Source organism: Biomphalaria glabrata, chromosome 11 (assembly GCF_947242115.1).
Source record: "Biomphalaria glabrata chromosome 11, xgBioGlab47.1, whole genome shotgun sequence".
Lineage (NCBI taxonomy): Eukaryota > Metazoa > Mollusca > Gastropoda > Planorbidae > Biomphalaria > Biomphalaria glabrata.
The window spans coordinates 10,002,442-10,029,293 of record NC_074721.1 but is presented as its reverse complement, the minus strand read 5'-3'; the positions used below and the strand labels follow the sequence as shown (position 1 = coordinate 10,029,293).

Here is a 26,852-nt window from a genome sequence, read left to right as displayed (position 1 = left end):
CCTTTAGATGATTTTGACGATAAAACTTCTCTTTTCGATATAAAATCTAAAGCAAACTACAGTCACTTAATTCCAAGAGCGTATTCAAGAGAGGTTACACATTTTTACCATTGGCAGGGCTCCCTTAATAAGCTGCAGTGAATAGTCATCTGCCGAAATTGAAAAACACTAAATTTGGCTCAACAAAGAAGGCTAAGACAGATTTTAGGAGTCAGTTATAGAGATCGGGTTTAAATAAAGGAAATCCTATGCCGAACTGGGAGTCGACCACATAATAAGATTGTGAGAGAGCGATGCATGAGGTTTGCGGGACATGTTCTCCGACAAAATGAATTACGCATAAGAAGAGTTGCAATGATATCCTAGTACAACTTGACGCCACTCATTCATTGAGGTCCTCATGGCAGGTGTGAAGAGGCCTCAGACATTACCGCTCCCCCAGACCCCATTGCTGGTAATGGCAGGGAATCTACAATTTTATGGAAACAGCTTGACGGCAAATGCGCCAAACGGCGCGGGAGGGTCTAATTCAGTAAGAGTAGCACATTAGGTTTTTGTAATAAAACTTTTTAATAGCAGGAAAATGCACTGTAGATACCTCAAAACATGCATTTTGTTGGCTTTCAATATCAGAAATAGTGCTTGGCGCGGGGCTTCGCCCCGCGCTGGGGGAGCTCCTAGCGCTCCCCCAGACCTCCTTGGTAGTAATGGCGGGGAATCTACAATTTTCCCACTAATTCATGGAAGAACCTATTTTAGGGCACAATAAACGTCTTCCGAAAGAATGAAGGGTCAGAATGCAATAAAGAATATGTACACACACACACACATAAATACATAAAAAAAATATTCCCCCCCCACCCCCCCCCCCCCGAAAATAAATCCTGGCTACGCCCATGGTAGGAAGTTACTTACTGATTTTTTGCTTTGATTTTGTTTATTTTAGGTGATATTTTAATACTAAACCGTCGCTTACCCCATTACAGTCAACAGGATTTTAGTTTAAAACCTCCTACCAGAGGGTTTTGCAGCTAAATGCCCCTCTTCTATTAAAAAAAATAAACTAAAAAAAAACGACATTTTCCATATTCCAAGAACACTGCTAAGGAAGATTTGGAATCTACTTTTAACCCCTTCTTCAGAATAAAAAAATGCAAATTATAAACTCAAATTTCTATGAGCTTAGACCTTGTGTACCGTCAAATAACAACAGCTATCCTGGGCATGGCTAAAAGTGTATTCCTCGAACTTACCCTTGTAAAAAATTCAAAAACTTTTGGACGGCTGAAATCAACAAACTTGTTATGGCTCGGAGAAGGGCATACAAAAAGGTCCAAAAGAACCCAAACAATCCAACACTCAGGCAGAAATACAACAGACTCAGCCTACTAGTCAAAACGTCTGTTAACAGGGAAAAACGAGAACGTTGGACCAACACCTGTGCAAGGTTTAACCTAAGGGATAGCTCTAAGGCTTGGAGTCTTCTGAGAAATCTCGAAAATGCTGGGCGTACGAAAACAGCAACCCCATTATCTTCACCGAGTGGGGTAACCATTTCATTGAAAAAGAAAATTGCCACCTTGTTGAACAAATATTTTGCCAAGATCAACAAGGCTGCCAAGAAGTCCCCAATGTCCAAAGCCATTGATAAAGCTCGCAAAGCTGATGAAAAAAAAGACCGAAAGGAACCACAGACCGAAAGTGCTGAGGGAACGATGAACTCCCCATTCTCGATAGGCGAGCTTAATGCTGCCATAAGGAAATGCCAGCTTAAAAAGGCTCCCGGGCCGGATGGTATTACCCCGAAATGCTTAAACATGTAGGGGGGAAAGGAAGGGCCGTGCTCTTGGCATTCGTAAATAGAACCTGGGCAGATGGTCATCTGCCCAGTGCCTGGAAACGTGCCACCATTATTCCAATACCAAAAAAGGGAAAAGATGCTTCCACTGCTGAGGGCTACAGACCCATCTCACTCACATCTTGTGTGGGAAAGATGGCTGAAAAAATGGTAAATGAGCGTCTGGTTTGGTACCTTGAGAGTGCCCGTCTTATAGCTCCAGAACAGGCTGGTTTCAGGGCTGGAAGTCCCGCTATAGACCAAGTCAACATCTTTGTGCAGAGCGTAGCAGATGGATTCCAAAGGACCGAAAGCACATACGCAGTCTTCATTGACTTAAAACAGGCATATGATAAAGTATGGCGGCCTGGTTTGCTTCATAAGATAAGAGCCGTGGGGGTGCGGGGACGGATATATTACTGGATTAGAGACTTCCTACAAGAGCGTACAATAAGAACAAGGATGTACGGAGAAGTCTCAGGGGAAATGACCCTCGAGCACGGCCTCCCCCAGGGCTCCGTCCTGTCATGCACCCTTTTCACGGCCTTCATAAATGACCTACCGGCTCAGCTAAAATGCCAAAAGCTGCTATATGCTGATGATATTGTCCTTTGGAAATCCGGAAGGAGCGCAACCTCTATACAAAAAGTGCTACAAGAAGACCTCCATACGCTCTGCTCATACACACAAAAATGGAGGCTAGAAATAAACACCTCCAAGACGGTCTATTCTCTGTTCACGCTCGGGACTGGCATTCTCGGGCAACCTTTCCAGCTCTCCCTCAACGGAGTGGCTCTCAGCATGGAAAAGCTACCCAAGTACCTTGGTGTAACTTTAGATCGCAATTTAAAAATGTGTGAGCACATCCAGGATGTTGTAAGAAAGGCCTCAGGGAAACTTTGCATTGTGCGGAAGCTGGCATCCACGAAGTGGGGAGCCCGAGCAGACATGCTCCGATCCCTGTATTTAGGAGCAGTCCGATCACAGATAGACTACAGCCTACCTGTGCAAATTTATGGCGCTAGGACTGCTCTTGAACAACTTGATAAAATACAGTCCCAAGCACTAAGATTTGTCTGTGGAACCTTTAGGACAAGTCCAGTGAATGCGGCTGAAATAATGGCTAATATAGCTCCACTAACCCTTAGGAGGGAAAGGTCAGTACTGACCTGCTATGAGCGGTATAAAAGGCTGGATGAATACCTCCCAGCTAGAAAACTAGTGGATGGTTGGAGATGCAGAAGACGTATCCAGATGCAGTCTTTTATGCATCATGCCACTAGACTATCTGATGAAGCTGGCCTCTCCACCAACCGACAAAACATTCAACGCTTTCATCCCCTTCCCCCTTGGTGTCGCCCAACAACCCCAGACATACGGTTGAAATTAGTAGACCCTAATGCCACTAAGCAAAGCCGTTCATCTAACGACCTTCAAATCCTAGCTCTGGAGACCATTAATACCTTCAAGCCCAGTGCTATTTTTGCATACACTGATGGATCGGCATCAATAGATTCTGGAAGAGCAGGCTATGGAGCCTACATCGACTTTCTTGGCTCTCACACAGTCAAAATCTTTGGACCATGTGGCAGTGTTTGCAGTTTTGATGCGGAGACCATGGCAGTCTGTGAAGCCTTAAAGTCATTAACTCTCAACTCGGCGAGGGACATTTGAGGGCAACACAGATTGTTGTGGTCACTGACTCAAAATCTGTACTACATGCTTTGCAAAGCCCCGGACCATGGCCCCCCAATATCAACACTGTCATCATGGCTTCACATAACATCAAACAACGCTATGGCACCCCTGTAATAATGCAGTGGGTACCGAGTCACATAGGTGTGACCGGCAACACAATCGCAGACTCTTTGGCCCACCAGGGAGGGCAATTTCCATCCACTGATCAGGCTGTAAGCTTTCATCAAGCCCTGGCTATAATACAAAAAACAGAAATGGAAAAGTGGTTTGAGTGCTGGGACAAGTCCCAAAAAGCCCGTGGAGTCTGGGAGCGCATGAGGCGCCCTGACCGCACTTCCCCGTGGTGGAGGCTGTCCAGGCCTGAGCAAGCTATTATAGCACAGTGCAGGACAGGCCACTGTCCTGTTGGCTCATATTTCTCTCGCCTATGGCCAAATTTCGATTCACGGTGCCCTCGCTGCGGGGAAGAAGAGGAAACCGTGCCTCATATTCTGTTTGACTGCCCCAGACTTGCTGATCTCCGTCTCGACAGGTCTGGGAAACCCAAAATTCTCGACCTGTATGGCGACATTCATGCACTACGCAAGACAGCAGGGTTTCTGTCCAGGGCTTTTGCAAGAGAAGATTTGAGCCTCTCAAGCCCTCACTCTAATGGAGTTTGATGATGATGATGATGATGATGATGAGCTTAGCCAAATGGGTTTTTAGTTTAAACCCCCCTTCAGCGGGGTTTTAAAATTAAAAAAATGCATCTTAAATATTAAAAAAAAAACAGATTATGCACTCAAAAATTCTATGAGTTTAACCAAAGCACAAAAAATTTTATGTGCGTAGCCAAATGAGTTTTTAGTTAACCCCCCCCCCCCCGCCAGCGGGGTTTGAAGCGAAAAAATACCTCTTCAATATAAAACAAGGTTATAAAGACAGTTCGTGTGGAAACACAAACTCAAAATCGGCCCCCGAAGTGGTCCACCCAGGCACGCTTCAATATTTTCAGAAAGAACATCCGAATGAAATTATATCAAAGAAAAATGAGAGATGAGAATGGAGAAAGAAGGTTGACAGATCTTGTGTGGTGCCACAACGGTCCAGCAGATAAAAGTATAGGTACAGGTGAATGCAAAGTTAGATGTGAACCTGGCCTAACTAGTTCCCCTTTCAGACCTTGTGGTCTATAGTGCAGATGATGTAAAGTTCATCTGTTTTTGTGGCCTACGGTTAACGAGGGTGTCATGTAGCCAGCACAACGACCAACCGCCTTTGCTTTTCCCCAACCAATGGCAGGTACCCATTAGGGCTGGGTGGACTCAGAGGTGCCCAAGGATTCCGAAGTTTAAAATCCCAGTCTTCACCAGGATTCGAAATACCTCTTCATTATAATAAAAGAAGCAAATTACACACTAAAATTGCTTGAGCGTAGTCAAATCAATGGGGAAGGGGGGGGGGGTTGAACCCCCTCCATATGGTTTTGAGTTTAAAATCCCCCTACAGAGAGTTTTGAGTTTGAAAACCTTTCTCTTCAATATTATTCTAAAGCAAACTACAGTCAATAAATTCTATGAGCGTACCTAAATGGGATTTTGAATTTACAAAAAAACAAAAAACAACTCCAGAGATTTTTTAGTTTAAAACACCCAAAAATATGATGTTGACGATAAAACTTCCCTTTTCGATATAAAATCTAAAGCAAGCTATAGTCACCTAGTCCAAGATCGTAGTCAGTGGCTGGACTCCATTAGTAAAGTGCATTAAATAATCAGCCGAAATTGAAAAATACTAAATTTGGCACAACAAAGATGGCTAAGACAGAATTTAGAAGTCAGTTATAAAGATCGGGTGTAAATAAATATCTTGCTGCCAAAATGAGCCGAACGGCGCGGTAGGGTCTAAGTCAGTAAGAATTGCACATTAGATTTTTGAAATAAAACTTTTGAATAACAGGATAATGAACTGTAGACTGTCTGTAGATACCTCAGAATATGCATTTTGTTGGCTTTTAATACCTGAAATAGTGCTGGGAGTCTACAATTTGTCCACTAACATCGCCATATTTTTGTGGAAGAGGCTTACCACCAAATGCGCCGAACGATGCGGGAGGACGCATGAGGATGTAAGGCAGTAAGCATAGTACATAAGGTTTTTTGAATAAAACTTTTAATAGCAGGATAATGCACTGTAGATACCTCAAAATATGCATTTTGTTGGTTTTCAATACCGGAAATAGTGTTTGGCTGCAAAGAGATCACAGCGCTCCCCCAGACCCCCTTGCTAGCAAGGGCGGGAGTCTACAATTTTTCTACTAACTCCAGGAAGAACATATTCTAGGGTAAAATAAACGTCCTCCGAAAGAATGAAGTGTGGGAATGTAAAAAAAAAAGATTATTTGTGTACACACACACACACACACAAACACACACACACACATACATGCATACATACATACATACATACATACATACATACATACATACATATGTCAGGTTCTTGTATTCTTGTATTTATCAAATTATTATTATATATTTCCAATGCAAATATTTATTAATATTAAATATTATTTCAATTTGTATTATTGTTATTATTTTCTGAACTTATAATATTTTGGCTCAAGTTCAGCCTGACAAGCACATCATACACATATAGTTGTAGATAAACTAATAAACTAAGTGTATGATGTAAATAACAATAACATTTATTCTTGTGATATATTTACAAATGACTGATTCATGATGACTGATAATAATAGTATGAAATATCAATATGTAATAATATGTAATCTACAATGATCCAGTTAGTCTCCTTAGATACAGAACATTCATATAATTATGAAACACATAGTATATTACCTTAACTATAATAAGTAGTTCAATGGATCACATAGTCCTTCAATCTCAAAAACAACAACTGGTAATATATGTAGATCTAGCCTCTAGATCAGGTACTGTCCACTGACGACAATTCCAAAAAGTAGAAGTTCATAGTTGACACTACACCATCAGGTCTGACCACTGCAACCCGCAGTCTGGAATCTTGAACCTCAGACTCATGTACAAATCCACGTGCACACCAGACGACCAACTGAGAGAAAGACCTCAGTCCTGTAGACTGTAGACCTAAAGTTGTACTCTCAATATAAAACTGAGACTGAATAAACAAGTCTTGACACTGAGACTTGACACAGAGTCTAACATATAGTCTTGACACTAATACTTGAAATAGAGTCTTCAACTGAGACTACGACTAAAACTTAGTCTTGACGCTAAAACCCTATAGAAGATAATAGAAAGGATTCTTCTAATCATCTATATCTAGTCTAATTATAAACTTACAAATACGAACGAATTCAAATAGAAAAACTATACAATGAAAAATAAAACTCACCCTAAACAGGGGTCAAGATAATCCAACAAGAAAATGTCCAAGGCAAATGCTAAGGCTATCCAATAACAAAAACCAAGGAGAAATTCCAGAGCTCTCAACACACTTCTATCTGTACCAGCGTACAAAACAATGGAGAGACTGTACTAGACGATAAATGACGCAAATCACACACACACTAAATTTACGTCACTAGAAGTTGTGACAAGCAACAAAAGCTCAGTCCTCTAGTCTACACAGAAAATATTAATAATGTAATGACGTCATCAATATAGTGATCAACGCCGCACTATCAATTAGAGAAATAATTCTACTATACAGTTACATAGATAACTGCGACAACATACATACATCGTCCCGAGACATGACGTTAAACTGCGCTCCTCTTTCCTTAGCACTTTTGGAGCTCAAAAGTGCCCTACTTCTTTTCTATCATTGTGTCTGCCTCCTCTTTTCCTAAGTCTGCCTTCATTGATCATCACTCTGTCTCCTTATCTCTAAATATCTCACTACGTCAAAGACCAGTCCGTTTGCCGTGGACTGCGAAGGTTAAGGGGGGATAAAGAGAGCCTGGTGTTTGAGTGGTGGCTATCTGAGGATAAACCACCACAACACAATACTTTGGCTCCAAGTTCATGTCCGATGCAGCAGCTGACTGAGTATAGCGCCTGTGTAGCCCTGGCGGACTCATTCTGGACTTCCGAATGGCAAGCCCCCTTGTTGGACTAGATGGCGGGTGGGGAGCACAGGTGCCGAATTAACAAGAATATATATGGACAAAAAAAAAACCCTAATAAACTACTTGCCCGAGATTTAAGTCTGGACAAGAGACGCCGTATTGAGGCAAAATAGGAGGAGGCCACAAAAAGCTGTACTACCTGGCCATCATTTTTGGTGGTCAGGTGCACAGAAGAGGGGAAAAGACTGACAAAGCTGAGCCCTTTTCTTATCTATAAGGGACTCAAGTCAGTAGTAGGAGAGCCCAAGAGTGTGTCTAAGCTACACAAATCAATGGAAATTCTTGTAGAAATAGATGGCAAGACACACTCTGATGGGCTTTTAAGATGCAGAAGACTCTGTGATCTCCAAGTGGAAGTCATGCCACACAAGAGCCTGAACACCAGCAGAGGTGTAATCAGCTCTAAGGACCTACTGGAATGTTCCGAGAAGGAAATAGTGGAGGGCATTGAAGGAGTCACCCATGCCAGGCGCATTACCAGGCGCAAGGATGATGAGGAGGTCAAAACCGCCACTATCCTCATCACATTCGGAACTAGGACACCGCCAAAGTATGTGAAGGCAGGATACCTACGAGTTCCAGTGAGGCTCAACATACCTAACCCCGTGAGGTGCTTCAAGTGCCAGGGTTATGGACACGGCGCGGCAGTCTGCAAGAGGAACACTGTGTGTGCCAGATGTGCTGGAGAGGGTCATGAGGACAAGGGCTGCACAGCCCAGTTCAAATGCCCAAACTGTCAATCTGGCCACTCAGCCTTCTCCAAGGACTGCCCTGTGTGGAAACAGGTTGCCGTGCAGGAGTACAAGCTAAGAAATGGATGTACCTTCAGCCAGGCGAAATCGTCTGTATTGGCCCTACCCAAGGGCCAATTCGGCTTAACAAAAACCTACGCCCAGGCTGTTGCTAAGATAGGAAGATCCATAGCCACACAGACGGACACATTGACCCCACCACCCCCTCCTCTTCCACTCAGAAGAAAACACCGCCAAAGAACACACCTCCGAAGAAAAAGGAAAGCCCTGTTGTCATGCTAAAGAACAGGTTCTCTGTGCTCGCTGATGAGAGCATGGAGACTGAGCAGCATGTCAAAACCAACACTCCGGGAAAACCCGGAGACATCATGTCTGACACAGGTTCTCCTCAGAGAACCCAGCCAGACACCCCAACCTCTACCGAATTAGAGGTTGACCAACTCCCTAAGGGAGAAATCAAAGCTGAGAGGATGTTCGAGGTGAGAGAGGAGAAAATAACCTCTGCTCTAACCAGAGGAATCTCCCCTCTCAAGAGAGAAAGACTTCCCCCAAAGGGGAGTTATCCTCCTCTCCATCCAAACCCAAGAATAAAAATACCAAGGTCACTGGAATAAAGGGAAACCCCTACGGGGGCCTCCCAAGGCCAAATAGCTCCAAGTAGGTCATCTAGAATAAGCCATGGATTCCAGAATTGTACAGTGGAATTGTAGAGGCCTCAAGGCCAATTATGAGGAAATGCAGCTACTGATGGACTCTAAGACTCCTGTAGCTGTCTGCTTACAGGAAACATTTCTGAAAGATAGCATCAGCTTCCGAAGCTACAGTGCTTACAGCAAGAATGTTGAGGATGCAGAGAGAGCATCAGGTGGAGTCTGTATCCTTGTGAAGGGTAGCATCCCCCATGAGAGGGTAGAACTACAGACCACACTACAGGCCGTAGCAGCTAGGATAACCCTTCACAAGGTTATCACTTGCTGCAGACTGTATCTACCACCAGGCGCTCCATTAAACCCAACAGACATGGAGGACCTATTGAAACAACTCCCCCGGCCTTATTTAATCCTCGGGGATTTCAATGCCCATAACACCATGTGGGGATCCAACAATACCGACAAAAGAGGTCGTATGCTGGAGGATATCTTCCTCCAACATGATTTATGCATACTTAATAATGCATCACCGACCTACTTGCACCCAGGAACTGGATCACTCACATGCATTGACCTCACTGTATGCGTCCCCGGACTCCTGGACGACTTTAAATGGTCAGTTAGCAATGATCTACGCGGAAGTGATCACTTCCCAATCATCATTACTAACAATCTCCCCTCATTGAGACGACGGTGGAAACTGAATAAGGCCGATTGGGAAAAATTCCAAAAAAGATGCTCCGAGGATATCACAGAAAATATCCTCGGTGAACAGAACCCAGCTGATACCTTTGCTAGCAAGCTATTAAGTATAGCCAGGAAAGTTGTACCCTTAACCTCTGCAAATCCAAAGCGGCCTAGCAAACCATGGTTTGATACAGCTTGCAAAAGTGCTATTGGCGATAGGAAAAAACGACTGGCTGCATTTATAAAGAATCCTTCCCAGGAAAACCTAAAACTATTCAGGATAGCTAGAGCAAAGGCTAGGCAAACCATACGGTCAGCCAAAAGGAATTCCTGGAGACGTTTTGTCGGCAGTCTGGATGCCAAAACTTCTGCTAGAGACGTTTGGAAGGCAGAAAGTCGAATCAAAGGGAAAGAATCAAATGCAATAGGACATTTGAAAAACCAACGACGAACTGTCACATCCCCCAGAGAAATAGCTGACTGCCTTGCATCCTCAATAGCAGAAAAATCATCTATTGCACACTACAAAAAGTCAAAACCAGGGAGGAAAGAAACCAGGGAGGAAAGAAACCCCATTGATTTCAGGTCAGAGAACAATGAAGACTACAACAAACCGTTCTCGCTTGAGGAACTGAGGGAATCGCTGGACAAGTCACATGACACAGCACCTGGAGAAGACGAAATCCATTACCAGTTCCTCAAGCACCTTCCCGAACCCTCATTGGCAGTCCTGCTAGGGGTCTATAACTGTGTGTGGCAAACAGGCGCTTTCCCAAACAGCTGGAGGAAAGCCACAGTTATACCGATACCTAAACCGGGAAGAGACGGCTCTGACCCAGCTAACTATCGACCAATAACACTAACAAGCTGCATCTGCAAAACCATGGAAAGAATGATTAACAGTAGGCTGGTCTGGTACCTGGAAAGGAATAAAGTGATCTCCAGCTACCAGTGCGGACTCCGGCAGGGGCGGACAACAACTGACCACCTGGTAAGTCTGGAAGCTTATATTAGAAATGCATTACTCAGAAGAGAACATCTAGTAGCTGTATTCTTCGATATAGAAAAGGCCTATGACACAACCTGGAAAGATGGCATTCTACGTGACCTGGAGCTTATGGGGCTTAAGGGACACCTCCCCCGTTTTGCGGGGGAATTCCTGAAAGATCGAAAATTTCAGGTTCGAGTGGGCAACTCCGCTTCTGACACTCATGACCAGGAAATGGGTGTACCCCAGGGCAGCATTTTGTCAGTCACCCTGTTCAACATTAAAATAAATAGCATCATAAATGCGCTGTCCCCTGGCATAGAGTGCTCTTTGTATGTTGATGACTTTGTCATTTTTACTTATGGGAAAAACATGAACACCTTAGACAGAAAATTACAGTTATGTTTAAACAAAATTCAAGGTTGGGCAAACGACAACGGTTTTAAATTTTCAGACTCCAAAACAGTTAGTATGCATTTTTTGTAATCTAAGGGGACTCCACCCAGACCCTAAACTATTTATACACATAAAAAAAGATCCCTGTCGTTAAAACTACAAAATTTTTAGGCCTAACCTTAGATTCCAAATTTAATTTTCTCCCCCACATTAAGGAACTAAAGAAGAAATGCCAAAAGTCATTAAACATACTTAGATTACTTAGCCATACGGACTAAGGAGCTGACAGAGATACCTTGCTGCTGCTATATCGGAGTCTAATTCGATCCAAGCTAGACTACGGATCCATAATATATGGAGCAGCAAGGAAGTCTTATCTAAAAATACTGGAACCAATACAAAATGCTGCCCTGCGTCTCTGTCTCGGTGCGTTTCGTACATCACCTATCCCAAGTCTCCATGTGGAGGCTGGAGAACTCCCATGGATATAAGAATGAAAAAGCTTGCAATGCAGTATATAGTCAAGCTAAAATCCAACCCCACGAACCCTGCTTTCGACTCCATATTTAACCCCACAGACGTAGAATTATACAATCGATAGCATAACGTCATACAGCCGTTGGGCCTTCGAATGAGAGAACCCATCCAAAATTTAACCCCACCCATTAACCAAATCTCTAAAATAGAAACCCCTCAGAATCCTCCTTGGCTAATGAATAAACCCAAATTAAATTTATCCATCCTTAATTTCAAAAAAGAAAATACAGACCCAAGCATACTACAAGTCCACTTTAGGGAACTGCAGGAGAGCTATGGAGATTGTGGCACCATCTACACAGACGGATCCAAAATGGATGGAAAGGTCGAGTGTGCCTGCTTCTTTCGGAACAAAACAATCTTCCGTAGACTCCCCGATGGCTGCTCCATCTTTACGGCCGAATTACATGCAATATCGCTTGCACTTATGGCCGTTAAAGCATCAGATAGGAGGAAATTTATAATCTGCTCCGACTCCAAATCTGCATTGCAAGCTTTGGGGCGGATGAAGACTGACATTCCATTGGTACATAAGAGCCTGAAGCTGTTGGACCAAATAACAGCCGACCTTAGAGATGTCACCTTCATTTGGGTCCCCTCGCATGTTGGCATTAAGGGAAACGAAGCTGCAGACAGAGAAGCAAAGAGAGCCCTAAATCATGCTCGGACCTGAGACAAAGTATTGCCTCTGCCACCTATCGAGTGTGGCAGAACCGATGGGAGGCTGAGACTCACAGTAAACTCAGGCAGATTGTGGCGGATGTCAGGTGGCGGCCCACATCTAAGGGTCTGACAAGGCGTGGTAGCACGACAATGTCCATACTTAGGATTGGCCACACCTACATCACGCACTCTTTTGTGCTGAAGAGAGAGGAGTACTGTAACTCTCGCCTCACCGTGGAACATATCCTCGTTGATTGCCCCAGATACCAGGATGTCAGGGAGAAATATTTTAGAGCCACTAATTTAAAAGCACTATTTGATAATGTCGACCCTGGGAAGGTACTGGGCTTTGTCCGGGAAGTTGGGTTGTCTGCGAAGATCTGATTTATGAGTTTGTGAACATGTACTATTTACATTAAATTTTTACCAAATTATTAAATTTTTACTACCTTTACTTTTTTAACTGTTAATAGACCTTGATTTTAATGATTTAACTGTGTGGAATTTGGCCCTTGTTATGTGGAGAGAGAGTGGTTCTTGAGGGAGTACAGGCATGACATGTCCTAAATTGTGCCGATGTTCCTAAAATGAAAATCAAATCAAATTAAAACATAAATAAATACATTCACTATTGAATTTTCTTTTTTTTTTTTTTCAGTTGCATCATTTTTTGTTAGAGTCGAACAACTTTTCATCAAATTTTCTTTACTACAACGCAACAAAAATGATACTACTGCTTTCCTTAAGTGTTCTTGGACAATTGAAGGAAATGAAGAACCCATAAGCGCTTCTTTCTACAAAGACGACGATCTATTTTCTGAATGTTTTTTGAAAAGTTCAGTTAGCTGTTCAGCTAGGGGAAATTTTTTCAGCAGATTTTCTTATGATTACCGGAAAGAAGAAAGAAGCATTTTTATCCTCATTGATAAGATCGTTGAATCTCAAATCGACTCATACCTGTGCACAATTCAGTTAAAAGATGAAACTCTTTTCAGTGAAAAATTATCCATAGAAGGTAAGTCTACTCTTAGCAAGAAAAGTTACATTTAAATTTGTCGTAAACTTATCATTTTGTAAAAATTGTATATGAAGGAACATGACCAAAATGACCTAGGCTATAACCTATATTAATTAGGAAGCCTTTAGTTACTACAAAATAATAATAATATTATTATTAGTTAAAAAAGACTTAAGATAATGCGTTCATCTAGCCTTATCTTCTTCTTATCTTATAAAAATACAGACATTAATTTAAAAAAGATCATTACGTCATACTCGTGTTCCTAGGTTAATCTAATCATGCATGTTAACAAAAGACTTAAATTAGTTTTTCTGTCTGGCTTAGGCAACCCATTCCATTCTCTAAAAGCTCTAGTGAAATAGGGCATTTGTAAACATTTTTCCTAGCATATAGAAAGTGGAATGTAAATGATGAAACAGCGTTCCCGGTAAAAAAACTCCATAAAATTATATATAATCTTTATAATTTGCAAATGCATAAATAGATCTAGTTAATCAAGAATCTAGATATAGATTATGTTTCTAATTTTAAAAAAAATTAAACGCTTTTAATCCTTAGAAATTTTCCTATTTCAGGTTGTTCCTGAAAATTTAAAAATAATTACAATCTAGCAGAAATAACTACTATCCGGAATTATACAGAACCGTCCAGCAAAATCATTTCATGGGCGTAGCCCTGTGAGGGGGATCAAACCTCACTGTGACTGATTTTTTGCTGTCCCAGAAGGAAAACAGACGCTATTAGTTTGGTGTGGTCTGTCATTCAAAGTTCTGATGTATCGGCTACTTTTTTCTTTTCCGAAATTGAAACATTTACTTTTAAAAATTATATATGTAAGCAACTTAAAAAAAAAAATACACCACTTTTAAATGAAAAACTTCAGGGCAGGTCAGTTTTTTTTTAAAGGTCATGGAATTCTTCAATTATATCTCAAGCTTCGTTCATAGATTCGCGCATTGGTACAAAAAATTGCATCTAAGGTCACAATAGTTAATGTTTCAATTGGTCATTGTAAACTATATTTTCCATTTCCATTTATTAACTAACTCATTGAATGGAATACTGATTCAAAAGTTGTTTTCAATAAGTAATTTTAATACAAACTTAGTTTTAGTTGTAAGCTAGAAAAAAAAAACTTTTATAGCGCGCAGTTTGATATATCATTTTTATACACTTGACAATAATCTAAATTAGACTAAATAGAGGCCAGATATGGATCTAGATTTAGATTTAAATGTATAAAACAATTTAAACATAATTTACATCTATAATCATAAAGCAATAAACTGCATGAAAAATAGAAAATCTCCAGGGAGTGATGGCATCCAAGAGGAAGAAATTAACGTCAACGAATCACTCCTGCTCCTTGAACTCTATAATCTCCTATGCCGCTGCTGGGTAGCAGGCCATATCCCACAAGACATGTGTGACGCAACTATAATCACAATAATACAAGAACAAAGGGGATCGGAGTCACTGCAACAATTATAGGGCTATCTCTCTGCTCACCATAGTTGGCTAAATCTTTGCTAGAGTGGCACTATCCAATCAGGAAGTTAGTCTTAGTGTGGATTTAGGAATGATAGATCCACTTTACATGATATCCTCTCTACGACTACTGCAGGAAAAATTCAGAGAAAGAGAGACAGACCTCTTTGCATCGTTTTTGTTGATCTGACATTTAATGGTCAGCAGAAGTGGCCTTTCCTAAGGAAAATTGGTTACCCTCCCAAACTGCTTAATTTCCTTGAGTGCTTTCACGAGAAAACGAGTACAATCAGCACCTTTTTTTAGATTAGCAGTGGTGTCAAGCAGGGTGTTTAGTCGCACCTACTATGTTTAGCAAAGTCTTCTCCTGTCTACTGCATTATGCATACAACGACATCAACGAAGGTGTATTTCTCCATTTAAGATCCTCTGGAAAACTATTTAATGTATCAAGGCTACGGGCAAAAACCAAGGTTAGGAAGATACTTATCAGGGAACTCCTGTATGCTGATGATACAGCTATTATAGCTGATTCTGATATTCAGCTTTAGTCCCTGGTTGACAAACTATCTGTTGCTTGCTAAAAGTTCGGCTTAAATATTAGTCAAAGCAAGACTAAGATACACGTTCAGAACACAAATACTGCACCTCAAGTAAACATTAATGGCCAACCAAAAGTTTTAATAAATATTTTTTAATATTAAGTTGTTTGCAATTAAATTACAATGAAAATTAAATTATTGGGCCATAAAATGTGTAATATTAAAGATTGAATACAAATAAAATTGCAAGGCCTAATTGATAATAGAAATATTTCTTATAAAAAAGGTTAAGTGTTTAATAAACATATCTGTAAACTACGTGTTCAAAACAACAAATAAAATTGATAGTATTTAAAAAAAATAAAAATTTTGCCTCAAAATTACACTTTTTATTACATGAGTTACTTAATTACATTTGTAATTTTATTTTTAGCAGGTGCCACTCCTAAAAGTGTCTCCTCAGTGCCAAGAGAAGAGACCATTCTTTCCTCACAGCCGTTGGGTAAGCATCTATAAGTTGTGTCATAAATGAAAAAAAATTTTGCAGTTTATTTAGTTTGTTCTATTTCATGTCAATTATTTACATGTTGCATAAGTTAAAAACAAAAGTTGTTCAATAATAACAATTTCTAGTGGTGTAGTTAACTAAAAAATATATTTTATATCTTAATGATAACAGTTTTATTTTTGATCAATTATTTTTAACCAGAAGCTGAATTGTTTCCAGCTTTAAAACATTTTGAGAATATTCATCCATTACTAATATATAACTTTCCAAACAAAACAATGGCTGCCTGGTCGTGCGGTTTGCTTGCTGGACTGTCGTTCAGATTTATCGATGGTCGACAGTTCCAATCCTGCCCGCTCCCATCCCCCGTCGTCCTGCAAGAGGTTTGAACTAGGAAGTAAACTATCTTCAACTCTGAAGGAACATCCGAAACATGTAAATCATTTTACAAACAAAACAAACATTTCCATCACAATTTTTCAAGTTTTTAACTATATTTTTTGTCTCAATTTTGCAGAAGTAGCCTTTATTAATTTAACATTTTTAGTTTCTCTTCTGTTTACCTAAATTGTTTACTATGGACCATTAGCCAATTTTCAAAATTTGTTGCAGATGTTTTAAGTATTATCTCATTCTGTTTTTAATTTTTAATGATGGTGTGATATAGCTAAAACTTCAAACAAATCACTTTTCCTTAACTATTATCAGGTACCCATTAACAAAGAATAGGACTTAGAGCACACTTAAAATCCTGAAAATTGAAATCTTGGTTTGTAAAGTAATTTGAATGCCAGACTAATTATATTTTATACAATAAAAAAAATAAATAATAATTTGGTTCTAATATGTGGAGTATGAAAGCCTTAATAAAAATAAAATTGCAAAACCAAATTGACAATGGGACGTTTCCTTAAGAAAAAGCTAATGTGAATGATAAACATATCTGTAAACAATGTGTTCAAAACAAAAAAATTAATTCACAGTATTTAATGAATATAAAAATTTTGCCTCAAAATTACACTTTTTATTACATAAGTTACTTAATTACATTTGAGATTTTTTTTTAAAAGGTGCCACTCCTACTAGTGTCTACTCAGCTCCAAGAAAGACATTTGGTAAGCATCTATAACTTGTTTAAAAATAATGGAAAAAAAAACAACTAAATGTTTAAACATAGGATGGCTGCCTGGTTGTGCGGTTTGCGCACTGTACTGTCGTTTGGATTTATTATTGTTCCATGGTTCTAACCCTGCCCGCTCCATTCCCCTGTTGTCCTGTGAGAGGTTTGAACTAGGAAGTAAATTATCTTCAACTCTGAAAGAACATCCAAAACATATAAAACAAACATTTTTAATAGTAAGTTGTTTTCAATTATATTACAATGAAAATTAAATTATTATGCCCTAAAATGTGTAAATTTGAAGATTTAATACAAATAAAATTTCAAGGCCAAATTAATTATAGAAATATTTCTTATAAAAAAGGTTAAGTGTTTGATAAACATATCTGTAAACTAATTGTTCAAAATAACAAATGAAATTGATAATATTTAATAAAAATAGAAATTTTGCCTCAAAATCACACTATTTATTACATAAGTTACTTAATTACATTTGTGATTTTTTTCAACAGGTGCCACTCCTACAAGTGTCTCGTCAGTGCCAAGAGAAGAGACCATTCTTTCCTCACAGTCGTTGGGTAATCATCTATAAGTTGTGTCATAAAAGAATAGAATTATTGCAGTTTATTTAGTTTGTTCTATTTCATGTCAATTATTTAAATCTTACATAAGTTTAAAACAGAAGTTGTTCAATATTAACATTTTGTACTGCAGTAGTTAACTAAAAAATATATTTTTTATCTTAATGATAAGAGTTTTTTCTTTTGATCAATTATTTTTAACAAGAAGCTGAATTGTTTCTAGATTTAAAAAAATTTTAAGAATATTCATCCATTACTAATATATATCTTTCCATAACAATTTTTCATGTTTTTAACTATATCTTTTTGTCTCATTTTTGCAGCAGTAGCCTTTATTAATTTAACTTTTTTAGTTTCTCTCTTGTTTACCTAATTTTTGTTATTATGGACCTTTTCCCAATTTCCAACATTTGTTGCAGATGTTTTAAGTATTATCTTATTCTGTTTTTAATTGTTAAAGATGGTGTGATATAGCTAAAACTTCAAACAAATCACTTTTCCTTAACTATTGTCAGGTACCCATTAACAATGAATAGGACTTAGAGCACACTTAAAATCCTGAAAATTGAAATCTTGGTTTGTAAAGTAATTTGAATGCCAGACTAATTATATTTTATACAATAAAATAAAAATGTAATAATTTGGTTCTAATATGTGGAGTATGAAAGCCTTAATAAAAATAAAATTGCAAAACCAAATTGACAATGGGACGTTTCCTTAAGAAAAAGCTAATGTGAATGATAAACATATCTGTAAACAATGTGTTCAAAACAAAAAAATTAATTCACAGTATTTAATGAATATAAAAATTTTGCCTCAAAATTACACTTTTTATTACATAAGTTACTTAATTACATTTGAGATTTTTTTTTAAAAGGTGCCACTCCTACTAGTGTCTACTCAGCTCCAAGAAAGACATTTGGTAAGCATCTATAACTTGTTTAAAAATAATAAAAAAAAAACAACTAAATGTTTAAACATAGGATGGCTGCCTGGTTGTGCGGTTTGCGCACTGTACTGTCGTTTGGATTTATTATTGTTCCTTGGTTCTAACCCTGCCCGCTCCATTCCCCTGTTGTCCTGTGAGAGGTTTGGACTAGGAAGTAAATTATCTTCAACTCTGAAAGAACATCCAAAACATATAAAACAAACATTTTTAATAGTAAGTTGTTTTCAATTATATTACAATGAAAATTAAATTATTATGCCCTAAAATGTGTAAATTTGAAGATTTAATACAAATAAAATTTCAAGGCCAAATTAATTATAGAAATATTTCTTATAAAAAAGGTTAAGTGTTTGATAAACATATCTGTAAACTAATTGTTCAAAATAACAAATGAAATTGATAATATTTAATAAAAATAGAAATTTTGCCTCAAAATCACACTATTTATTACATAAGTTATTTAATTACATTTGTGATTTTTTTTAACAGGTGCCACTCCTACAAGTGTCTCGTCAGTGCCAAGAGAAGAGACCATTCTTTCCTCACAATCGTTGGGTAAGCATCTATAAGTTGTGTCATAAAAGAATAGAATTATTGCAGTTTATTTAGTTTGTTCTATTTCATGTCAATTATTTAAATCTTACATAAGTTTAAAACAGAAGCTGTTCAATATTAACATTTTGTACTGCAGTAGTTAACTAAAAAATATATTTTTTATCTTAATGATAAGAGTTTTTTCTTTTGATCAATTATTTTTAACAAGAAGCTGAATTGTTTCTAGCTTTGAAACATTTTAAGAATATTCATCCATTACTAATATATATCTTTCCATAACATTTTTTTATGTTTTTAACTATATCTTTTTGTCTCATTTTTGCAGCAGTAGCCTTTATTAATTTAACTTTTTTAGTTTCTCTCTTGTTTACCTAATTTTTGTTATTATGGACCTTTTCCCAATTTCCAACATTTGTTACAAATGTTTTAAGTATTATCTTATTTTATTTTTAATTGTTAAAGATGGTGTGATATGGCCAAAACTTCAAACAAATCACTTTTTCTTAATTATTATCAGATACACATTAATGATGAATAAGAATTGAGCACCCTTAAAATCCTGAAAATTGAAATCTTGGTTTGTAAAGTAATTTGAATGCCAGACTAATTATATTTTATACAATAAAATAAAAATGTAATAATTTGGTTCTAGTATGTGGAGTAAGCATCTATAACTTATTTCAAAATCATGGAAAAAATAAAACAAACTAAGTGTTTAAACGTAGGATGGCTGCCTGGTTTTGTGGTTTGCGCACTGTACTGTTGTTTGGATTTATTATTGTTCTCTATTTCTTTACCTCTGGAAGAACATCCAAAACATGTAAAACAAACATTTTTTAATAGTAAGTTGTTAGCAATTACATTCAATGAAAATTTAATTATTGGGCCCTAAAATGTTTGAAAATTTAAAGATTTAATACAAATAAAAATGCAAGGCCAAATTGATAATGGAAATATTTCTTATAAAAAAGGTTAAGTGTTTGATAAACATATCTGTAAACTATATGTTCAAAACAACAAATGAAACTGATAGTATTTAATAAAAATAAAAATTTTGCCTCAAAATTACACTTTTTATTACATAAGTTACTTAATTACATTTGTGATTTTTTTTAACAGGTGCCACTCCTACAAGTGTCTCGTCAGTGCCAAGAGAAGAGACCATTCTTTCCTCACAGTCGTTGGGTAAGCATCTATAAGTTGTGTCATAAAAGAATAGAATTATTGCAGTTTATTTAGTTTGTTCTTTTTTATGTCAATTATTTAAATCTTACATAAGTTTAAAACAGAAATGTTCAATATTAACATTTTGTACTGCAGTAGTTAACTAAAAAATATATTTTTTATCTTAATGATAAGAGTTTTTTCTTTTGATCAATTATTTTTAACAAGAAGCTGAATTATTTCTAGCTTTCAAACATTTTAAGAATATTCATCCATTACTAATATATATCTTTCCATAACAATTTTTCATGTTTTTAACTATATCTTTTTGTCTCATTTTTGCAGCAGTAGCCTTTATTAATTTAACTTTTTTAGTTTCTCTCTTGTTTACCTAATTTTTGTTATTATGGACCTTTTCCCAATTTCCAACATTTGTTACAAATGTTTTAAGTATTATCTTATTCTGTTTTTAATTGTTAATGATGGTGTGATATAGCTAAAACTTCAAACAATTCACTTTTCATTAACTATTGTCAGGTACCCATTAACAATGAATAGGACTTAGAGCACACTTAAAATCCTGAAAATTGAAATCTTGGTTTGTAAAGTAATTTGAATGCCAGACTAATTATATTTTATACAATAAAATAAAAATGTAATAATTTGGTTCTAATATGTGGAGTATGAAAGCCTTAATAAAAATAAAATTGCAAAACCAAATTGACAATGGGACGTTTCCTTAAGAAAAAGCTAATGTGAATGATAAACATATCTGTAAACAATGTGTTCAAAACAAAAAAATTAATTCACAGTATTTAATGAATATAAAAATTTTGCCTCAAAATTACACTTTTTATTACATAAGCTACTTAATTACATTTGAGATTTTTTTGTAAAAGGTGCCACTCCTACTAGTGTCTACTCAGCTCCAAGAAAGACATTTGGTAAGCATCTATAACTTGTTTAAAAATAATGGAAAAAAAAAACAACTAAATGTTTAAACATAGGATGGCTGCCTGGTTGTGCGGTTTGCGCACTGTACTGTCGTTTGGATTTATTATTGTTCCCTGGTTCTAACCCTGCCCGCTCCATTCCCCTGTTGTCCTGTGAGAGGTTTGGACTAGGAAGTAAATTATCTTCAACTCTGAAAGAACATCCAAAACATATAAAACAAACATTTTTAATAGTAAGTTGTTTTCAATTATATTACAATGAAAATTAAATTATTATGCCCTAAAATGTGTAAATTTGAAGATTTAATACAAATAAAATTTCAAGGCCAAATTAATTATAGAAATATTTCTTATAAAAAAGGTTAAGTGTTTGATAAACATATCTGTAAACTAATTGTTCAAAATAACAAATGAAATTGATAATATTTAATAAAAATAGAAATTTTGCCTCAAAATCACACTATTTATTACATAAGTTACTTAATTACATTTGTGATTTTTTTTAACAGGTGCCACTCCTACAAGTGTCTCGTCAGTGCCAAGAGAAGAGACCATTCTTTTCTCACAATCGTTGGGTAAGCATCTATAAGTTGTGTCATAAAAGAATAGAATTATTGCAGTTTATTTAGTTTGTTCTATTTCATGTCAATTATTTAAATCTTACATAAGTTTAAAACAGAAGTTGTTCAATATTAACATTTTGTACTGCAGTAGTTAACTAAAAAATATATTTTTTATCTTAATGATAAGAGTTTTTTCTTTTGATCAATTATTTTTAACAAGAAGCTGAATTGTTTCTAGCTTTGAAACATTTTAAGAATATTCATCCATTACTAATATATATCTTTCCATAACATTTTTTTATGTTTTTAACTATATCTTTTTGTCTCATTTTTGCAGCAGTAGCCTTTATTAATTTAACTTTTTTAGTTTCTCTCTTGTTTACCTAATTTTTGTTATTATGGACCTTTTCCCAATTTCCAACATTTGTTACAAATGTTTTAAGTATTATCTTATTTTATTTTTAATTGTTAAAGATGGTGTGATATGGCCAAAACTTCAAACAAATCACTTTTTCTTAATTATTATCAGATACACATTAATGATGAATAAGAATTGAGCACCCTTAAAATCCTGAAAATTGAAATCTTGGTTTGTAAAGTAATTTGAATGCCAGACTAATTATATTTTATACAATAAAATAAAAATGTAATAATTTGGTTCTAGTATGTGGAGTAAGCATCTATAACTTATTTCAAAATCATGGAAAAAATAAAACAAACTAAGTGTTTAAACGTAGGATGGCTGCCTGGTTTTGTGGTTTGCGCACTGTACTGTTGTTTGGATTTATTATTGTTCTCTATTTCTTTACCTCTGGAAGAACATCCAAAACATGTAAAACAAACATTTTTTAATAGTAAGTTGTTAGCAATTACATTCAATGAAAATTTAATTATTGGGCCCTAAAATGTTTGAAAATTTAAAGATTTAATACAAATAAAAATGCAAGGCCAAATTGATAATGGAAATATTTCTTATAAAAAAGGTTAAGTGTTTGATAAACATATCTGTAAACTATATGTTCAAAACAACAAATGAAACTGATAGTATTTAATAAAAATAAAAATTTTGCCTCAAAATTACACTTTTTATTACATAAGTTACTTAATTACATTTGTGATTTTTTTTAACAGGTGCCACTCCTACAAGTGTCTCGTCAGTGCCAAGAGAAGAGACCATTCTTTCCTCACAGTCGTTGGGTAAGCATCTATAAGTTGTGTCATAAAAGAATAGAATTATTGCAGTTTATTTAGTTTGTTCTTTTTTATGACAATTATTTAAATCTTACATAAGTTTAAAACAGAAGTTGTTCAATATTAACAATTTGTACTGCAGTAGTTATTGAAAAATATATTTTTTATCTTAATGATAAGAGTTTTTTTTTTGATCAATTATTTTTAACCAGAAGCTGAATTGTTTCTAGCTTTAAAACATTTTATGAATATTCATCCATTACTAATATATATCTTTATATTACAATTTTTCATTTTTTTTTATTATATTTTTTTGTCTTATTTTTGCAGCAGTAGTAATTATTAATTTAAATTTTTTAGTTTCTCTCTTGTGTGAAAAATAAAAAAAAATGTAATATTTCAGTCCTAATATGTGGAGATTGAAAGCCTTAATAATTTGGTTCTAATTTGTGGGGTATTAAAGCCTTAATAAAAATAAAATTGAAAGGCCAAAATGATAAATAGACTTTTGCTTAATAAAAAGCTTAAGCGTATAGTAAACTATGTGTTTAAAACAACAAATGAAATTAGCATTAGCATTTAATGAAAAAAAAATTTTGCTTTAAAATTACTATTTTTATTTCTTAAGGTACTAAATTACATTTGTTATTTGTTATTTATTTTGAACAGGTGCAACTCCTACATGTGTCGCCTCATATCCTAGAGGAGAATCCACAACACTTTCCTCTGAGACAATTAGTAAGCATCTATAGCTTGTTATATAAATGCAGGGTCTCTGCTTTGATTGTTGCCACCTCTGTGTTTTTTTTAAAGTGCGATAGCTTCCTTCAGTAATAAAAATTCATTTAGACTAAGTTCAACACTGTACTTAAAATGCTCTTTGATTTAAATCCATTTTTGTAGACTATTTCTTTTTTCCTTTGATAATGCCATTATTTTTGTATCCTATTCCCTTTAAGATGTTTCATTACAATTTTAACTTTGCATTTTTTTAAAAGAAAGTAATGAAAAAGAAAAGATAATTAGTCTTTTTAATAACATGATTATTTGTTATATTTATTTAATACTATGTATGGAATCCAAATTTAAGTTATAAATTTCATTTAAACGAGTTTTTTTTTCTTCTGAAATTGTGTTGTATAAATAATTTTTAAGTCCCTGTGCAAAGCGTATTCTAGTGTTTTTAATTTCACAAATTCTTTTTCCTGGTATCTACAATGTCTTTTTCTAATTGTAAGAATTGATAATATTTATAAAAGGTAATAGTTATGTGATTTATTTCAGAATATTTCCTAAAAAAAAAAAACAGTTAATGGCCATATTAATCCTAAATATGAAAATTCAATAGTATTAAGCAAGGGACATTCTTGGTAGGCCAACATATTGTGCACGAGCATTTGTAATGGATGTGATCTTTGTTAGTCATCACCATAATGAAGTGCAATGGTTGGAAGAAATTAAGAAAAACAAATCTAGAAGAAAAACACAATTGAAAATGTTTTGAAATGGTTTTTCTAGAAGATGAAATGATGTCTCCAACCTAATATATTTTCATTTTCAAAACATTAGTTATAATGTAATTTTTCTAATATTCAGATAAATTACACTGAAAATAAAACATTTTCTCAATGCCACCTCCCCTTGTTGTTGGTTGGTGGTGGCCTTGTCACTCTAAACAGCTAGTACAACTGAACAGATGTAAGCATTTATATTTTTAATAAATAAAGTTTAAATAACTTGAACAAACTTCTAGTGTGAACAAAAAATCAATATAACTGTTATTACAATATTCACAAATTTAGCTTGAGATGAAATATAGATCAAATGGTAATGAAATAAATTGATATTTAAACTAAACATTTTTATTGTTTCATGTCTTGAGATAGTCTGCTGTTTCACTTTTAAATTATGCTTATGCATAACCACCAATCCATTGTCTTAACTCTTCTTACTATGATCTAGGAAACACACAAATATTATAACACCCCTCTATGTCAGAATATTGTGCCTTTCCCCTCTTAGAAGTACCTACCTTCCCCCACCCCTCAATAGGCTTAAAATTAGAGAAGCACAGCATTAAAAATAAAGATGATCAATAAAACAAAACAGAATAATAGTAATAATAATCCAATACTAAAAACATTTTAAAATAAAACACTTAAAGAAATTTAAATATAGTTTAATATAATTAAATATTATCTAGTTCTTATATTAAATATTTATGAAACAGATACTGTTTTAACTAATGAATAATGAAACTAAAGCTAACATCCTAAATAAATACTTTGCATCAGGATTCTAAGCCCCAGGAGACAAAGATATCTTATTTCATTTGAACCAAGTAGACAACATAAGAGATAGAGAAGTACAAAAAAAAAGGGAATCCAAAAACTATTAGCCAACATCAAACCGAATAAAGCTTCTGCACCTGATGGTATTTAAGCTAGATTACTCTAAGAACGAAGCAATGAGCTAGCATCAGTGTTCAAAATACTTTTTCAGGCATCTTTTAACCAAGGCAGAGTACCAAGGGACCTGAAAGAAGCTAATGTCACGCCCTAATTTAAAAAAAACAAAAAAAACAGACCCAGGAAACTACAGACCAGTATCACATACCAGCATCACATGTAAAATCCTAGAACACCTAACAGGGCCTATGTATCAACATCATAAATCACTTAGACAAACATATTGTCCTTACTCCAAACCAACATGCCATTTGGAAATATAGATCAAGTGAAACACAACTAATAGGACTAATTGATGATTTTTCAAAAGATTTAGATAATAGTGAGCAAATAGATGCTATCTTACTAGATTTTTTCAAGGCTTTTGACTAAGTTCACCACCATAGTTTTGCTTAAAAATTAAAATATTTTGGCATTGATTGTCCATTGTCCATTGCATCAGTGGATTAAAGATTTTCTGATAGGGAGAGAACAAACTGTAATAATAACAGACTCTAAATCAACACCAATAACAGTAGATCGACTACTATTTTTTACATAAATGATTTACCAAATTGCATTAAATCAGGAACAAAAGTCAGATTATTTGCAGATGATTGCTTAATATACAGAACAATAAAAGCAACACAGGATACAGAAATTTTACAAAGAGATATAGATGAATTACAGAAATGGGAATTAAATTGGAGCATTTCATTCCACCCGAAGAAAAATAAAATTAGTTATTAAGAGTAAGAAACAAAAAACTAAAACAAATTAATTCCACTTATCTTATTCATTGTGAACCAGTAACACAGACAAAAAACGCAAATACCTAGGTGTTATAATACATGAAAAACTGTCATGGAATCCCCATATTGATGAAACTATCAAAAAATCTAACAAAGCATTAGGGTTTATTAAAAGAAATTTCTATAAATCAAATAAGAACATAAAACTAAAATGTTATTTAACTTTGGTTAGGCCAATAATAGAATATGCATCCTCTGTTTGGGACCCCTTAACTCAAGAAAACATTATGAAACTGGAACAGACACAAATTAGAGCAGTGAGATTCATAACAAACGAATATTCACATTTGACTAGAGTAACACCTTTAGTAAAATCACTAAATTTAGAAATCCTTCAGGATAATAGACTTAAAAGTAAACTAGCTTTTTTACATAAAACACTGAACTATAATCTTAAAATGCAAATACACAATTTAATAAAATTCTCAGTAAGACACAAAGATAAAGGCACATTCTCTGTTCCATATGCTAGGACAAATGTGTACAAATGCTCTTTCTTCTCTAGCGCTATTAGAGCATGGAATGGGTTGCCTTAGCTAGCCAGAAAAATCAGTGACTTGGCAGAATTTAGGTCATTGGTTAATATGCATGACTTAATGCATGATGCATAGAACGTGATCATCTTATAATCTTCTC

General features: G+C 35.5%; 1 protein-coding gene across 1 annotated transcript in view; it reads left to right on the top strand.

Annotated features, from left to right (window-relative positions):
• LOC129921611 (mucin-2-like) overlaps positions 1–26,852 on the top strand; it is a 361,373-nt gene that overhangs the window by 84,448 nt on the left and 250,073 nt on the right. Inside the window, exons 3-12 of the mRNA XM_056004463.1 lie at positions 12,981–13,337; positions 15,807–15,875; positions 16,952–16,996; positions 17,514–17,579; positions 18,460–18,504; positions 19,021–19,086; positions 20,206–20,271; positions 21,150–21,194; positions 21,713–21,778; positions 22,898–22,963. Coding sequence (XP_055860438.1) covers positions 12,981–13,337; positions 15,807–15,875; positions 16,952–16,996; positions 17,514–17,579; positions 18,460–18,504; positions 19,021–19,086; positions 20,206–20,271; positions 21,150–21,194; positions 21,713–21,778; positions 22,898–22,963 — 891 coding nt within the window. The remainder of the gene's footprint in view (positions 1–12,980; positions 13,338–15,806; positions 15,876–16,951; positions 16,997–17,513; positions 17,580–18,459; positions 18,505–19,020; positions 19,087–20,205; positions 20,272–21,149; positions 21,195–21,712; positions 21,779–22,897; positions 22,964–26,852) is intronic.